At 29.6% G+C, this 18,601-nt stretch overlaps 2 protein-coding genes across 2 annotated transcripts; one reads left to right on the top strand and one right to left on the bottom strand.

The window, feature by feature from the left end:
• Window positions 1-4,445: 4,445 nt before the first annotated feature.
• LOC129286729 (large ribosomal RNA subunit accumulation protein YCED homolog 1, chloroplastic) lies at window positions 4,446-9,232 on the top strand. Its single transcript, XM_054922735.1, has 3 exons — window positions 4,446-4,560; window positions 4,946-5,700; window positions 8,581-9,232. Exons 2-3 carry the CDS (start codon window positions 5,144-5,146, stop codon window positions 8,987-8,989), a joined length of 966 nt encoding a protein of 321 aa, XP_054778710.1. The 5' UTR covers window positions 4,446-4,560; window positions 4,946-5,143; the 3' UTR covers window positions 8,990-9,232.
• A 6,033-nt stretch (window positions 9,233-15,265) lies between these two features.
• Window positions 15,266-16,108, bottom strand: LOC129285117 (uncharacterized). The gene has a single exon (XM_054920676.1). The coding sequence runs from the start codon at window positions 16,025-16,027 to the stop codon at window positions 15,416-15,418; it is 612 nt and encodes a 203-aa protein (XP_054776651.1). The 5' UTR covers window positions 16,028-16,108; the 3' UTR covers window positions 15,266-15,415.
• Between the last annotated feature and the right edge of the window lie 2,493 nt (window positions 16,109-18,601).

Below are 18,601 nucleotides of genomic sequence, written 5' to 3'. Positions count from 1 at the left end.
TCTGAATAGCTGTTTCTTCTTAATCTCCCTGCTTTTTAACCAAAGAATCTTTTCATGTTTACATACACATGATATTCGAAATGCGTGTAAATGCGCTAATTCTTCTATGAATTGTGTGTTTGTTTTGCTAAAAGTTGAAAACGTACAGAGCTTGCTCAACGACACCATTAGGTTTTGGTTAATTTTTTTTCCTATGATAGATTATTATACTTTAAAAATAATCGAGGAAGTAAAGAACAATGCTCCAATATTATATTCATAAAGAGAAGGACACATATAGAATTGTCAATTAGAGCCAAGCCTATCAGGTTGGTCTTTTTAAACTCAAAAATAAACGGGTTGGCCCTTTTAAGCCCTTTTATTATTTTTTTAAATTGTAATATAAAAAAATAAAAGATTAAATATATAACTAAAAGAAATGAATATATTAAATTCATTCATCCCTCCTCCATTCATTCATTAAAATTTAGTTAATAATGTTAACCAAGTCTAATTTTTATTGGTATTAATTTTGATATTGCTATTTAATATTAAATTTGAATGTTTATATTTTTTTATTTGTTGTGATGTAAATTAATTTAAATTTATTTTCTTAAACTTAATTTTATGTATAATAACTTTTTTTAAGATTATAAATATATTCTTTAAAATTTTAAATTAAAAAAAGTAAAACAAAAATATGGCCATGGCCCTGAGGGCTGGCCCTTTAACTCTGAGAGCTAGGGCCAAGCCTTGTAAAAGGGAGCCCTAAAACATAATTGTGTTTATTAGAACTAGTCCGTTTAGGTCTTGGCGGTTGAATTGGCCTTAATTAACAGTTGTAAACACATATAACTAGATATCATACAATATGGATTCACCTTTACATTGCATAGAAATATTCAATTTTTCAAAAGAAATGTACAATTTTAAAATAAAAGAGGTAAAACATACTCCCTTCAATCTCATTTGTAAAATATATTTTAGAATGTCTATTTGACCCTATTTATAAGTTATTGTGTGACTTTTTAGTTATAAACAAACAAGTAGAAGTGAAGAGACAAGTTCGAAGATGGTAAAAACAAACAAAATAAAACCTAATCTTTGTTTGACATGCAGTAAAATGATTTTAGTTATAATTTAAATAAATTAACATTGTTAACATTTGATCATTATTCTTATGAGAATATTTAAAAATAGTGAGACTAACATTACAAACAGAAAAACTATAAAGACCTCATGTACTAGCAAAAAAAAAAAAAAAAGAAGTATAGGAATCAATAATAACATGATAAAACTATATGGATGAATGATTGTGATTTTGTCAATAAAACAAATACAAGGTTTTGTCTTTAGAAAATATCATTTCAATAAACAGTGAATGCATGACGATAAATAATGATGAATAATTTGGTGTGCTATAGTATATTGATTGGCCAATCTCAACTCGATAAGACCTCCAGCTCGCCTACCAACACGGTGTTTCAAAGCTAACAAGCTTCATAACTATTATTTAGTCAAGTTTATTATAATAATATGTTTTGGGTATAGAAGCCCGAGATTTTGACCTAGTGGCCACACCACACTATCATCATGATTATTTGCAGGGAAATATTCTGAGAATTTTGCATCTAATTAAGCTTGACAGTGCTAAACATTGGTTTTATTCTAGATGTTCACTGCAGATGAATTAAAATGAAGTGGAGCTAGCTACTGTCAAGTCAGGAAATTAAGAATGTGTATCACTATTAAATCTGTTAGTTGCGTTTATCATCATTGCCACAGGGTCAAGATAAGAATGCTAGAAGGAAAAATTGTGTCCACATTTAATAGATAATCGTATCTCGGATAAGATCACGTCCAATAGGAGAATACTTGGTGGGGGTACTTTGTTACAATGGCAGTTTGAACATTTCATAATGGCATCAAATCAACATCAAAACTTTAGCTTATACAAACAACATTGTGAATTGAATACTTATCAAGCTTGTCTTGCTTACAAAGTCAAGTCACTGGACAAAACTCAGACCTAAATCTTTAAAAGACAGATTTGACCACATTATAGTACTACCCCCACCTCCCAAAACACGCACACATACACACACAGAATTACTTAAAAAACAAGTTTTATGATTCATAATTAATCAACAACCAGTAGCCTGTGCCATTGCCTCTCTACCTTCCATCCACTCCAACCACTACACCTTCTATTCTACTCTTTGTTCTCATTTTTATAAACTGCAGATCCATGACTCTGTTTCTGGGGCAGAGAAGACCCTTTTAAGATTGGATTTTTGAACAATTTTCTTCTTCTTTTAGTTGAATTTTCTTCCTTATGTTGCATCGCATGGCCTCTTCTCCACCCTCAAAAATGAATGCCAAACATGGCACTGAAGAGAATGGAAAGTCTTCTTTCCTCTTGTTAATTCTCTGCCCTTGTCTCGTATGCTTCATTCTGTTACTGATAGCACTGTCCATTCTTCTTCTTGTGAAGTTCCATTTCATTTGCCACACTCCTCTGCATTCCTTGCTTCACAGAAAAGGATGCTGATTTCCCCATTATCCGTTTTCCAGAAAGTTAGGATCTTTGAGTTTTTAAGGAATTTTGCTAGTGGAGGTGATACTGACGCTGGAGTTGGATCTGGGAATGTGACTGCATTGATAAACATGGAAGACTAGCCAACACATGTCAGATTACCAGATGATGCAGTGAGAGTATACCAGAAGATTATATACATGCGGGATTGCACCATCAAAAATAAATAAAAATTCATGAAAAATTTGCTGTCCTGATTATGATCTGTACATTGTTCATTTGAAGGCTTTTTAGAGGAAATGACAGAGAAGGGAATGGAGGCTCCTCAGCTTGAAAATAGGAAGTTTGCCGTTTTTTTTTTCTTTCTTCTTAAGATGAATTGGAATGAGAACTCATGAGGATGAAAGAATGTCTAACGTCTTAAATAGCACCAACAAATGTGCTTGCATTTTACTAATTAGTAAGGTTCTTACATAGGTAATAGGATTTGAACTCATACTCTTGCAAGCTGAGTCAAATTCTTATCAATTAGATGAACATTGGCTGGCATAACAAGTTTGCTATTGAATTTTCAAGAGGTGGGCAGCATGATACATAAATTAGGAGTTAGGACAAAAGATGAAACTGGCTGAGAAGTTTGAAGTATCAGATGTGTTATCAGTGTTTGATAAGGTTAATATTCCATGTCATTAGTTTGAAGGCCTTGCCAATGTGCTTGGACATTTCAACATGGTTTGAGAAAGATCACTTCTCATTCTGATGGTCTCGAGCATCATCTATGCAGAAGCTCAAGTTCACTCTTCAATTTCTGGAACTTTTTCTTTTTTTGGTTTATTTTGTACATATCTCTGTTTGTTAAAAATGACAAAGCTAGCATCTGTGTGATACTTTGACTCAGTTGGATTGGAAACAGCACAGCCGACTCCCCTTGGAAATTTTCTACATATTTGGTGGTGTTTCAGTGAAGTGGACAAAGTAATCAGCATTTTTTTTTTTTAATGAAACTATGCTAAAATTCTGAGTGGAAATTACAAGGAAAACAAAACTTTAAATCTCTACATTTTGTTTGTATTTTACTATAAGTCTCTCTCTCTCTCTCTCTCTCTATATATATATATATATATATATTTTTTTGGTATTCTAAGTCTTTACACTTTTATTTTTTGGTGTTCTAGATCTCTAAGTGAACAAAGTATAGAAACTTTGGAGAAATTTAAAATACTAAAAAATGAAAATATAGGGATCTAAAATCCAGAAAAAAGTGCAAAAATATATAGTAAAATGCGATCAAAGTGCAGGGACAAAGTTATGTTTTACCAAATTAAAATGTCAAAATAAAATACTGTCTAGTCAAAGAACCTAAGGTAAAATTTTGCCTTTGTTATGTTAACTTTTGATCATGAGGATAAATTAATAATAGGGTTAAAGTATACTTTTGATCTTCTATTTTTATATTAGGTTTCAATTTAGTCACTTAATTTTATAAAGTATTTTTTTAATTTTTTAACCATAGGATTACTATTTTCAAATGATTATTTTTTGTGCTAATCATTACTATTTTTTAAAAACTTAAACTTAATATGCTAACATTTAAAAATATTTTGTTAATATATAAAAGTTTCATATAAATTTTTTTGGTAATATAATTAATGGTGTTATGATTAAATGATTAAACATGTACTTTATAAAGTTAAAGGATTTAAAATAAAATATTGTACAAAATTAAAGAATTAAAAGTATACTCTATCTCAAATAATATTTTAATTTTCAACATATATATAAATAATTAAATTAAACATTTTAGAATCCTCACAAGAGCATTCCTAATATTAAAAATAGAATAAAAGGATGGACTTTTAAAATATAATTATATTTTACTTTATTTCGCTTAATTTCTGGAAACGCATTAAACGACGCCGTTGTTTGTGAAAGCAACGCGTGGGTGAGGACTTGAACGGTAATTGACATCCTCAATCCGCGACTTCTCTCTGCATCATCGCTTCCGGTATCTGCTATCTCCGCCTGCGTGGTGCTAGCTTGGCCCTGTGAGTTATTTTATCTGAACTATCTCCCTACAAATTTGCAATCTTTGAACCCTAATGCTTTTCTTCGCTCATTACTCCCTGCTTTTCAGCAGCTGCTTTCCTAGTTTCACAAATTTTTTTCCACTGCTTATTATTCGAAGAGCACACAAATTCTCCCGGTTTTTTTTTTTTTTGGGCTGAACTCTCCCTCTGACTTTTTTTGGTTGATATTTTTGTTTTCACTTGGGTTTGCTTCATTTGCCTGATTGAATTCATTAAAAAATGGGAATACTTTTGTTTATCTGTTTAATCAGTTATTGCTAATTAATTTTACTATTAAATTTGTCATGTGTACTTAGTCACGGCATCTTATAGCGACTAATTTTTAATTTTTGATCTCCTGTAGAATTCATTTCTTGTTTGCTGCTTCCCATACGTTCAAATTGTGTGCGCTATCTTGCATGGTCGAAGAGAAGGCTGCGGTCTTCGTCCTATTTTGAAAGTGCAATTTGGCATCATCCCTCTTGCATTTTGTACAGTTATCTGAATACTATATAACATTTTTATGATTTAGGTCTTCCCTTCACTGATACAAGAAACTAAAATGTCACTTGTATTCCCATCGTCCTCTACTGCAGCTTGGCATTTTACTCGATGTAAAATTTATAATTTGGATTTCCATAAGAAATCTTCATATATTTCATACACTCCCTTCCAACATCGAACAGTTCTGCGTTGTACAACAGAAAATATACTTCCCAACATTAGAAATGTACCAAATATTCTTCGTAAGTATGCTTTTAGATGCAAGGGAGCTCATAATGAATCATTTACTGAAGAAAGGACAATATCCTTGGATTTGGATGATGAAGAAGACTTTGAAGATACAGGGTCACCATGGGAAGGTGCAGTTATATACAAGAGAAATTCATTAATTTCTCATCTTGAGTACTGCACCACCTTGGAAAGATTAGGTCTAGGAAGTCTTTCAACTGATGTCTCTAAATCTAGGGCTTCTGTTATGGGATTGCGTGTTACAAAAGCTGTGAAGGACTACCCACATGGGACGCCTGTTCAGATCTCCATAGATGTGACCAGAAAGAAGAAAAAGTTGAGGCTAGATGGGATAATAAAAACTGTCATCTCTCTTGGTTGTAATAGGTATTGCCTTCAACTTAGCCTGATTTTATACAAATGTGGTGTTTTTTCTTAAATGTTTGTCCTTCTCTGATTCGCTTTGCTAAAAATATATTTGTCCAGGCCTCAAAAGCTAAGTGCAGTGCTCTATATTGAAATTATAATTTGTTGCTTGATGACCTTCATCATTGTAGTGAAGTTTTTTTTTTTACATATCATAGAGCATGTTTAATGAGCCAAACGGTGGTCCCATTTCAGCCTTTGTTCAGTGGGAATGAGGATTCTTTAGTCTGGTCTGAAAAATGTACTTGGGATGATAATTTCATGGTCTTGATTTTTTGGAGATTGAAATATTTTATTCCCTTGGGGAGATTGAAACATGGGCAAGAACAATCATTGAAATTCTTTGTAGATTATATCAAAAATGTATTTGGCCTCCTGCCCCCTTTTACTTGAGTTCATAGGCCACAAAGGCAATTCTGTTTAGGTGGTTATCTAGAAAATGAAAATCATGTTTATTTCCTTAGTTTAAGATACAGCTCATAAATAAAATGGCGACATAGGTATATCTTATTTGGTCTATCAGTAATTCTGGGAAGATTTTCTTTTATTTTACAAGTCAGCTTAAGAATCACAAGGCATGGCTAAGTTTGATGTTCCATGTATGTCTTTGTTTGTTGCTTTTGGAAAAGTGAAACTTCAATTGGTGTGATTCTAATGATCAAATGTCTTCAAGACATCTTCAATTTCTCATGCCAACATCAGAGGTTATATTTTTAACTATTAGTGCATTGGCATATCTTATTTAGCATATCAGTAGTGTTGGGCAGATTTTGTTTTTCAAGACCATCTAAGAATTACAAGGAATGGCTCAGGATGATTTTTCATATATATATATATGTGTGTGTGTGTGTCTTCTTTAATCCCTTTTGGTAGATTGAAACTTCAACCAGTGTGAATCTAATAATCAAATGTCTTGAGGTCTTCAATTTCTCATGCCAACGTCAGGGGCTAGATTCAGGATGTCGTATTTGGATGGGAAACAGAGGTATTAGCTTACTTTTGTGGGCTATGGGATGATAGAGTTATATTTAACCTGTATTTCGCCTGCATTTGTTTTTTGTTTCTTAGAGGGATTTGATAACACTGTTGACAACTTAGTTTTCTTGATGTTTTTCTTTCTTTCTTTCTTTCTTTCTTTTTTCTCTTTTTGGTAATAACTTTTCTGGATGATCAGGTACGCTTCCTCATAAAATATACAATTTATACTGATTCACTGTAAATTAGGGCTAGCCGATTGAGTTGGATGGTTGTCATGCTTCCTAGAGCTGGAGTGGAGAAATAGTACTGATTTATGCAGTAAGCTATAGTTCTATTTCTCAATTTGGAATACCATACATATTTTATTAGATGCATGGATGGGTGTTGCTCATGAGAGATTGAACTGTAACTTTCGATCACGTTTTTAGAGAAGTGAATAGATGTGAGGATTAGTTGGCCTGTCATGCTTTGAAGGACAATTTAGACCTCACAATTTTCATAGACCAACCCTGAGGGTGTAAAAGCATGACTTGGTACGTGAATTGATCCCCCCCCCACCCCAAACATGGTTTTACTGTGGTCTTGTATTCAAAAGCCAAAAAAAAAAAAAAAGATGTATGGATTTCCTTTTTTTAGAAGTCATAACACTGATGCAAGTATACAAGGAGCTGTAAGCACACAAATTTTGAACATGTAGAGAGGTTTTAGGTGTGAACACTCCCTTCCTCCTGGCCGCCCCCCCCCCCCCCCCGTTTTTTTTTTTGGCATAGAAGATGGGTATAGCAAGAATTCATTGACACAGTGTGGGCATGCAATCCCAAAATGATGTGAACGTGGTGAGGCACTCCTGGCTCCTTATTTGTGAAATGTTTTAGGTATTTGAAAACTTGCAATTGAGAACAAAAAGATCTGAATATTCTGATTATCCTGCATGAACTGTCCTTGAAGAAATCCTGAAATTGGTTGGTCTCTTTTTATCTCATCTTGCTCGACATATTCCTTGGCTGCTCAACATGTTATGCAATTTTTCTTGGGGGTCTAATGACTCGTTCTCAACATTTTATATTCTCTTCATTGTCTTCTGTTATAACTTGCAAGGAAATTCATTTAAATCTTAGTCTTTATATTTTTAAGCATGTTGTCTTCTCTATTTCCAATACATCCTGAAACAGCTTTCTGATCTCCATATATGAATATAAATACATATATATATATATATATATATACGCATGCATACATGCATGTGTGTGTTTGACCAGTGTCTCCTAGCCCTGAACTGAACAGATGTGGTTGGTTAGTTTATGAAACCTTAATTTTTTAGTCCCTGAACAAGGTAATTGGACCAAGGCAACCTGTGAAGTTAATTCCTGCAATTCTCTAATTATCCTTTTCTCCCTTTAAAACAAATACTCTAGATGAACTCCCTGGTTAAGGCCAGCTCTCCAGCGGATGTGATGATAATATAGAGTTCTTTGATGGTTGAAATAATCTTATACGAGGCAGCACGATTTGCCAAGTTCTTTTCCCTTGAGTTACTGAAAGCTCTTCAACACAACTTCTTTCTTATATATTGTGGTGATTATTGATTTATGGAGACCATTCTTACTGAAATCATCAATCACTCTATTATGTTTTCAAAAGTGCAAGTGAATAGGTTTGAAGGTAGATTGAGGAAGATGCCAAAAGATAAAAAGAGAAGAAGACCATGTGTTTGCATGTGAGAAATTAATACCTTATATGAGTATGCATGGCTATGAAAGATATCAGTGTTCTAGTTTCTTTGTGTTCCGCAAATTCATTGAAATTATGATTGGCACACTGAAATGCTTAAATAGCTTGTTTGAATGTATTGTTCAATTGAAGGTGTGGTCAGCCGGCTGCTGAGGGCATATTCTCTGAATTCTGTCTCTTGCTCACTGATGAACCGATTGCTGAACCAGAGACTATTGACTTGGGAGTTATATATGGGAAAGACATTTATAACAATGATGAAGATGACAACAATCAGGATGATGACAATGATGCACTGATTGACTTAGATGATCGGCTGCATTTTCCTCCTGAAGAGAAAGAAATTGACATCTCAAAGCACATAAGAGACAGGGTGCATCTTGAGATTACCATTAATGCTATCTGTGATCCCAGATGCAAAGGGTTGTGCCTGAAATGTGGTACAAATCTGAACACTAGCAGTTGCAATTGTAGCAGAGAGGAAATTAGAGAGAAAAGCTTTGGCCCTCTTGGGAATTTGAAAGAGCAGTTGCAACGATAAGGTAGGTGGAAGTTTATGTCTAACTTCTCTTTGTAGTTTTTGTTTATCTTTGAATATAACGTCGTTAGTTATTCTTATTCTGGAGCAATTTTTTTTTTTTTGAATAGAAATTGATGCGATTTTCCATCAAATACATACGAGGGTTTCGGGTACTGGTGTCATTTTAATTTGTGTACTATGGTTGCGAAAAAAAAAGGTCTTTTACAAATTAATTCATATTCCAAATGTGAAGGTTAAAGGTAACATCTTGTCTTCGGCCTGGCCTGACTCAACTCAGTATGTTTATAGAAAGAATTTCATATAGGTCTCATAAGAAAACTAATTACTTATAAATCCCATCCACTTGTAAAAGCTGGAGTTTAACATGGACATATAGAAGTTTGACTTGTTAATGGATTGACAATAATTAATTTTCTTATGTTTATATCGGAAAGGATCAAATCTATTGGACTACGAAATTAGTTATCCACCCCGTGTATGAAGGGTAGGTAAATTTCAAAATTAATTACTGTTAACTTGTTAGGACTTGGGATGGACAAAGAAGGTTGAACTACTTCCATACAATTGATATTTGCTTGACACAAGATCTCTCTTACTCTGTATTTAATTTTTCTTGGTTGTGTTTTAATGCTTTGAATTTATGACTTTTTATTGTATAATTGGTACCTCTACAATATATCATGGAGCTGGCATGTGATGTGGGCTGGAGTAACCCACATCCTAGTGGGCTAGATAAGCAGGTTGGCGGGTTACACGATGCATGACTGTTAATCTTGTGGAATACTGTTCTTCAAGATTATGGTTTCCATGTCTTAGCCTCTTAGGTATGCCCGCGATGAGATTTCTCATTCGATGTGTGGAGATATTGTTGTCATTGCTGCTCAGGTCACGTTTGGGTTATGGAAAAAGAGGTAATGGAAAGGGATGGAATGATGGGAATTGGAAAGGAAATAACTACGAATTTATTTGGTAAAACACTTAATTAAGTGAGAATATAATTTATTTATGTTATTTGTTTAAATATAAAGACCATAATGCCCTTATCATAACAAGGCAACAAACATCTTTTTTTTTTTTTTAATCTTAATGCATTCGCCTTTTTTTGTTTTTTAATCTTCATTCAAAAGATTTTCAAAGGGTTATATATGCCTACACTCATGTATGTATTAACGTGCTTCAAAAAAATTTATTTTAAATTTAAATTTGACTTTGTAAAAGTAAAAATTAAGAAAGATATATAAATATGATACATGGAGAATTAAATTTAAAATTTCATTAAATTCAAAAACTTCTTAAAAATTATTTTTAAAAAGATTAAAAATATTGTAAAGAGAAAATAATAAAGAAAATTAAAACTAAAAAAGTAGGTGTGAAATGTTAATGGGGACATTTTAGTAAAAACATATTGAAATTAAGGTGGGTGATATGATTCTTTTTATTTTTCAAAGGCTCTCTCATTTTTAAAAATATGGTTATTCACATTTTTGAGAGAGATTATTACATATCTCTTATAAGCAACTAAATATGGGTGAAATAAAAATGGAGATATAATTATCATTTTATGAGCAAAAATTTTATAACCAAATGAGACTTTAGTTTCCTGATTAATAACATTGTTTGGGCATTGCCCGTTGTCCACCCAAGGAAGGGGTGAGGGGGTGGGGCCTGTTCCTCTCAAGATGCAATAATATCCCTTCCTTTGTTGATTATAATTTGTGTTCACATTTGATGCTCATCAGGTCAGGAGAGATCTTAGTCATTTATTTCAATTTTATTTGATCCCTATCGTTCATTTAAATTAATTTTTTAAATATTTTAATATTATATTTATTAATATAAAAGTTTTAAAATTTAAATATAATCTGTTAATTACCAATTTGGTTAGTACAAATTTAATCTAATAGTTTAATTTGATATTAAAAAAATTATAATTTTACAATTTGACTATATAGCTAGACTTTGTATAGTTCAAGTAGAATTCAGATGACCTACTTTAATATTAAAAAATTTATAAATTTTACAAATTAACCATTTAAATGTACTATAAATAGTTTAAATTTAATATTAAATTTTTTTATATTTTTTATTTTAATAAATATAATATTAATAATATTTAAAAAAATTAATTTAAATAAACAATAGGGATCAAGTAAGGTTAAAATAGAGGGTCATGATTTCTTCTCGCCTGATAAGCATGCGGTGCTCATCACAAATGATGAGCACTGAATGCAATTCCCTATAATTTTTCTAATCGATACCAACATGGGAGAACAACAGCTAGTAAGTAATTATGATATTCTAGGATTTTAATATTAATTGATGAATTTATTAATTGAAATATAAAATGGAAGAATTTGGAGATTGAAATTTGGATTTGACAAATAGAATAGGAATATATTTATATTATGAAAAATTTAAAATAATTAAATTATGTGTTAATATTTTATACTCATTGAAGAATTTTATTGTTGCAAAGAATTATTTCTTCAACAATCTTAATTGATTTGTTGGTTAAAAAAAATCAAAATTGATTATGACCAATATTATCATTTGGAGGATACATATAGATATTATTTAAACATTATTCCAGAATTTCAATATATAGGATTTTATTTATTAAAATAACTACACCTCATCAAATACATAATTTTGAATTAACAAATTAAATTATGATTAGTAATATCCATTTACCTATTCATTAAACTATTCTAGTAATATCCATTTCCTCCTTGTGTTGTGATCATATCTTATGTAGAAAGTATTTTAAATATTTCAATTGGAAATATTTTTTTATGTATTTTACTAATTGATCCAAACATATTTTCAAGTTATCAATTAAATTGTCTAGATATACATCTAATTTTTTGATTATATATTTTATAGTTTTATAAAGATCTTGAATATTTATATGAATTTGAAAAAAAAAAATAGAGAAAACATATTTTAGTCTATTAAGAAATAGTAAAATCAGGTTTCCCAGTCACCAAACTAGAGGATTGTCTGATAAAACAGAATGATTTGAAGATTTTAGTTTAATGGGAAACAAAAAGATCAAGCGTCATGATCCATTTTATTCAGGGGCTAAAAGGCAAAAATGCCCTAAAAATTTTTGCAACAGACACTTAACATTTTAAACTTTTTTTGCAGTATTTTTGCTCCGGAAATTTCAAAAAGGGTACATTTTTGCCTTACCATTAAAAATTATAAATATTGACTATTAAACTAAAGTTTGACTAAAGATATTTCTATATTTATTTCTTTCTTCCTTTTGTGTTTAGTCTCTGATTTCGTTATCCAGTAAATTTTTTAACTTTTCTTCTCCTAACAATTGAAAACGAAGACCCAAAAATGCAGAAATGAAGGAGGGCAAAATTGTAAAATATCTGGGTCAAACTTTAGTTAATGATCAACGTCTCTGATTTTTAACGATAGGATAAAAATGTGCTATTTTTGAAACTTGAGACAAAAATACTTTAAAAAAAGTTTAGAATGTCAAGCGCATTTGGAAAAAAAATTTCAAAATATTTTTACTATTTAACCTTTTTTATTTAAATATGTAAAACTCACTTAAAACTATAGCTCATCTAACGTCACATTCCGGTGAGTTTTCTGAAATTTTTAACCAAAAAGAAGAAGATTAATCAATCGCATACAACATTTACAAATAGCCCTGGCTTGTCATAATCAAAGTGGGAAATTTTCAGCCATATACAAACAAAATAGCACACCCGTGCACCTTTATTATATGTTTTAACACTTTATTTTATGAAAAATAATTTTCTACAGGATACTTTAAAAAAATTTTAGAAAGTTCAACACGGTACCACGAATATATAATTATCAGCCTCATTTGAAGAAATGTAATTGTTAGTCTGCTTTTCGTTTTCGACAATGACAAGCACCTAAACAATAGTATGTCTCTCTGTGTGTATAATCAATGCACTTTTAATTTTGTTTTATACAAATTATTTCTTCCTATGATACTTCAATAACTAAAACTTAAAAGATGTCTATAAAACAAAAAAGTTAAATAACAATTTGATCTCTAAACCATGAATTCATAAGCGTTTGGAATCCTAAATTTATTTTTAATGTAATATTTCTCTTTAACTTTTAAAAATGGTGCAATGTTTCTTTTATCATTAATAAAAGTTAATTTTGACTATTAATTGATTAAAAAAAAATTTAAAAAAAAACCTGTAAAATTTTTTTTGATTCTTTTCTGTAATTTTTTTGGTCCATATTTTTAATTTTTGAGTTTTTTTTTGTAATTTTCTTTGTTTTTTTAATTTTTTTTTGGTTATTTTCTAGTCAATTAGTAATTAAAATTAATTTTTTTTAAATATAGAAGTGATATTATATTATTTTTAAAAGTTGAAGAAGAATATTATACTAAAAACAAGTTTAGAGTTTCAAACATCATTAAACCTATAATTTAATTGTCAAATCTCCCTTTAATTAAAAAGAGAAGAAGAGCTTTTCATGTGTTTGGGATTTTTTTTTTGGGCCCCCCCAATTCATTGTCTAGGATCAATAGGCTTCTCCACATTTGATCACTACAAATATTTGTATGTCTCCCTAAACAAGAGAGAAAGAACACGATATTAAAATTCAACTTGAGTTAACTGATCAAACCAGTAAACAATCTATCTGGTCAAGAGTTTATAACATGTCAACAGATTGGATTTTATTTATTTTTTGCCTCACTTTGCTAAGCGTAAAATGACATCGTTTTAGGTTTAAAAAATTACGACCAAGATTTTAATGACGGTTTAGACCATGAACCCTACAATTAGAACCTTAATCAGTTCAATAACCAGCACATAATTCAGTAGTTTGAGAAAGAAAATACTTTTTTAATTTTAGAGAATTAATCTAATTGTAGAAATTAACAAGAGAATATATGCTCCTGCAACGAAGTCAAATTGATTTGTAACTAATTAATTATTAGAGCTATTTGTTATAAATCAATTAGACTCGGTCAATGTACAAACTACAAAGGATCTATATCTAGTTTATATAATATATATTAAATAATTATTGATGCTTGTGTAATGCTTTTATATTAATAAAGTCAATGTCAAGCATAACCTCATACTTTCCTTGATATTATTCGTCTATTTGATTTTAAACAGGATGGGATAAACAAAGCACGCCAAGTAATTGAGTAGTTGAATGACCAACTTCTAAAAACCATACAAGATTAAAATATAAGTCAACGTCTCAAAATAAGATTGTTATCCAAAAATAAAAATAAATCTTTTTATTATTTTAAGTCTTGTTTGCTGTCGGAAATTTTTTGGCCATCAATCCGAATTGTTTTCACATTTTAAAAAAAAGGAAAATAATAGTTAAGTCCCAAATAAAAAATAATGACAGTTAGGTTTCCAACAATTTTTTTTAAAAAATTAATTATAAATATCAATTCAAACTTATATAAATTTAAAAGTTTCAATTGCAAATACGATATTTAAATTCTCAATATAACAATTAATTTGCAATTCAGATTCTTGTTTATAACTATTTGAATTGATATTTATAATTTATTTTACAAAAAATTTTATTTAAGATTTAACTATCATTAACTCATCCTTTTGGAACTTCACTGTCATTATTCCAAAAAAAAGAATAAGACATAAATATAAAGCCTGTTATATATTTTTGTTTCTGTTACTTATTTAAGATTACTTAATGGAAATTATTTTTTATTATTTTTATCTATGAAACAAAATAGGCATTCTCTTGTAAAGAATAAATTTATTAAAATAATGGCATGTAAGATTTTATTTGATTGAATTGATATAATTTTATTAAATGAATTATATTAAAAATTTCTCCTATGATTATAACATATATTTACCAATTTCATGATCACATTTTTTGTTCCTTTTATCTTTTTTTCTTAAATACTTTACTAGAGTTTGAATATTTAACTTCTTACGTCTCATTCCATCTTTATCATTTGAGTTGTCTTCGTTTCTTTTTACTCTTACACTGTTTTAGTCATTTACTCCACGCTCACACACATAGATATATATCTTTTGAATTATCATCAAAATTTGATGTGAACTATATATTTAAATTATGATATTGTAAGTACTTATTTAAATTAAATTTTTATTTTTCGCTACAAATTAAAATATTTTCATATTTCAAGTAATAAATGATATTTGATAAAAATAATATAAAAAATCTTAATTAATTTAAAATCAACGAGAGTAATTCAATTTGAACTAAATAATTAGACAACAGTACAAAATCCTGTTCCACAGAAAACGTAACAAAGTTGATGAGAAAGCAAATAGAGAAAGCGTCATTTCTGTTTCTTCCGGTGGCTTCTTGCTTCTTCCACACAAGTTGTTCTCTCAATTGAAAAGCCACAAATCTTACCAAAAAACCCACAGAATTATTCATTTCATCATCTAATTAATTAAAAAGTGAAGCAACAGTTTGAGCCCACGATTTCAGATTATCTTTCATGATTGCTTCGTTTCTAGTATCCTCTGGAAGTCTCCAATTCAATAATGGCTCCTCTAGTTTCTTCTTCCTCTCCAGGAACTTCCACGTTTCAGAAAGATAAGGTCTCTGATGAATCGATGACTCGTCAACCTCATCATCTTCCTTTTCCTTCCCCAACCTCTTCAACCCAGGAATGATCGAAGCCAAGCTCGAGTTACTATCTGCTTCTGTGAAAACAAAACCCAGATCTGTGAACCCTTCAACTTCTTCCATTTCAAGTTCTGGTAAGCTCTTGGGCTTTCTCATCTTTCTAATTGACCTCTTCCTCTTTGGTAACATCATGATGAGGCTTGAATCTTCTGTTAAATCCTTCTTCTTCGTTGAAAATGGATGAGATGAATGATCCGGAAGAACAGAGACTGGTGAGAATGACTCAAGTAGCTTGAAGCTATTATCACTCATTGACCTAGAATCCATGGCTGGAATGGCCAAAATCTTCAAATCAGAAGGTTCCTCTTGAATCAATTGTTGATCTAGGTTTGTTGCATGATGACTTGATGAATGCTCCATTCCTTTCATGATTGAATGCTCGAACCAGAAAGAGTCATATAGCTCAAGAATGTCCTCAACTTTAATCGTTACGTTACGTTGACGACGAAGAGACAAGCTATTATGTAGCTCAAGAATGCTAGATAAGCACATAAAAAATATCACTCTTCAAAATATGAATGTTGGAAGAAATATATATATATATATATATATATCTGGTAATGTTGAATTTTACTATATTGCCCTTAATGTTGAAAAATAATAATAATAAAAAAAGGGGTCAACCATCACACCGCTACACTTATTTGCATTTTGGTCATGTAGTAGCCCTCTAATTAAAATGAAATGAACCTGGGTCCTGTTACCTCATTTGAGCATGTACAAAATGAGCAAAAAAAGGATAAGGAGTCCATGGAGGCTGAATTACTATTCATAATAGAAAAAAAGTTAGGCGCTATGTATATTATAAGAAATGAGTCCCATTAGATATATTATTTACTATGAAGTTAATAGATGATTTTAATATCGATATCAAGAATTAATTACACGAAAATTATTTGTATAATAAAAGGTTAATATTGTAGGAAAATAAAAATATTTGTGAGAGACATATATTTAAAATGATATGTATATTTCAATAAATAAATTCATAAGTATAATTATGTAAAATTTAAAATTTGAATCAGTTTTTTTAAATTTTATCTAATACTAGTAATATATTTTATTTTTATTTTTAATTATTTGTAACAAATTAAAATATTACCGATTATTCAGTTTTATTATTATACAATTTTTCTAAATTAATGATAAAGTTTTAATTTCACCAATTAAATAATTAAATGATAAATTTAAAAATAAAAAATAAATATAATGGAGGATAATTTCTCAGTGTTGAAATAATTTAACTATAATAAAAAATATACAAGATATGTACAGAACCTGAAAAAATGTAAATGCAAAATTTATAGAGACAAGAATAGACGTGCTTGGGGTTGACGCAAAAAGAAAAAGAAAAGAAAAGAAAAACGAATAGACATGCTAACAAAGTTTTTTTTTAACAAAAAAAGAAATAGACAACATTTTAAGGTCAGCGTTTTCAGAATGTATCATTTAATTTATATTAATGATATTTAAAACATAAAATGTAAGTTAAGGTGATGGTTCAAAATAGAAAATATATGTAAAAGTCCCATCTAATATATAAAAAATTAAAATAAAATTTAAAAAATAGGATAGCACCAATTGTTATTAATTAAAACCGTTATACTTGTTAAAAAATTAGAATGTCACTTGTAAGATTTGGATAATTTTATTTTTCTTATAAATGTAATAGAATATGATTCAGTTTTATTTTACATTTTTGCTTAAGCATTACTGCATGCAGAACAATATCAAGCCCAAATATTTTCTTATTGTTTCTTTTATGCTGTGAATAAAAAATGGGAGAAACACCATAAATAGGTTCAGTGTTGTTACTTAATATAAGTATGCATGTATATATGCTTATTTACTTTGGATATAAATTTTGGATTAACTTTTATATATATTTTGTGAAGCAATAAAAGAGAGAACTAATAAATATGGTTCATCGATATCGTCTCTGAATAATTAAAATAAATAAACATGCATGTATATAGAGGGTGCCTGAAGCTATTGTCACTCATTGAACAATAATCGAAGCGGAAATGGCCAAAAATCTTTGAATTAGAAGTTTTATCTTTAATTTGTGTATTTAAAGAATTTCTGTATTTAAGTTTGTTTAAAAAATTGATGAATTGTTTCCCCCTGACATGTAGCTCAATGAAATCATCAAGAAGTCACACATTTGGATGGGAAAAAAATGTGAAAAAATAGCGTTATAAAAGAAAAATTTTAAAAATAGTAAAATCTGATTATTTTAAAAATTTTCCTTTCTATTTCTTTCTTCCATAATTTTCTTCCCATAAAATAAATATAAAAAAATATTCTTATCAAGTATTGGAGTGTTTGAGGGCAATATACAAATGTTAAATTTAATTTTACAATATTGTCCTTAATGTTGAGATATCAAATTTACATGCTTGTATTTAGATCATAGGGATGCACTCAAGTCAAAAAGAGATGAATATATGTGAGCATTAATGAAAAATAGATTTAGTATCTTTTTGTTACCTCATGTGACCATATGTTAAATGAATAAAGGAAGTATAAGAGTCCGAGTCCATGTGTTAATTCATTGTACAATTTTAAAATTAATGATAAAGTCTAATCATGATATTTGAAATAAATGTTTTAATTATTGGTGAATTTAAAATTTCATGTTAAACACAATAATATCCAATAAAATTGAAAGTAAAGATGAAAGTAAGAAAATATGATAGCACTCGTTCTATGGACTAAAAATGTTAGGGAGAATATTATTGAAAGACCTCTAAAATGATTTAATATTAAATAAAGACTTGTAACAAATAAGCATTAACAATTGATAAGTAAAAGTGTAAATTTTATCAAGTGTCCGATCTGTCCAAATCTTTGTTTGATATTAAATCATTTTAGTGATCCTTCATCAATATTCTCTCAAAATGTTACTTGTTAAAAATTTAAAATGCGAATTGTGTGATTTGA

Source organism: Prosopis cineraria, unplaced genomic scaffold (genome assembly GCF_029017545.1).
Source record: "Prosopis cineraria cultivar Desert tree isolate PC_DT_omini unplaced genomic scaffold, ASM2901754v1 PC11, whole genome shotgun sequence".
NCBI lineage: Eukaryota > Viridiplantae > Streptophyta > Magnoliopsida > Fabales > Fabaceae > Prosopis > Prosopis cineraria.
The sequence above is the reverse complement of the archived record's forward strand: the minus strand, read 5'-3'. Positions and strand labels throughout refer to the sequence as shown.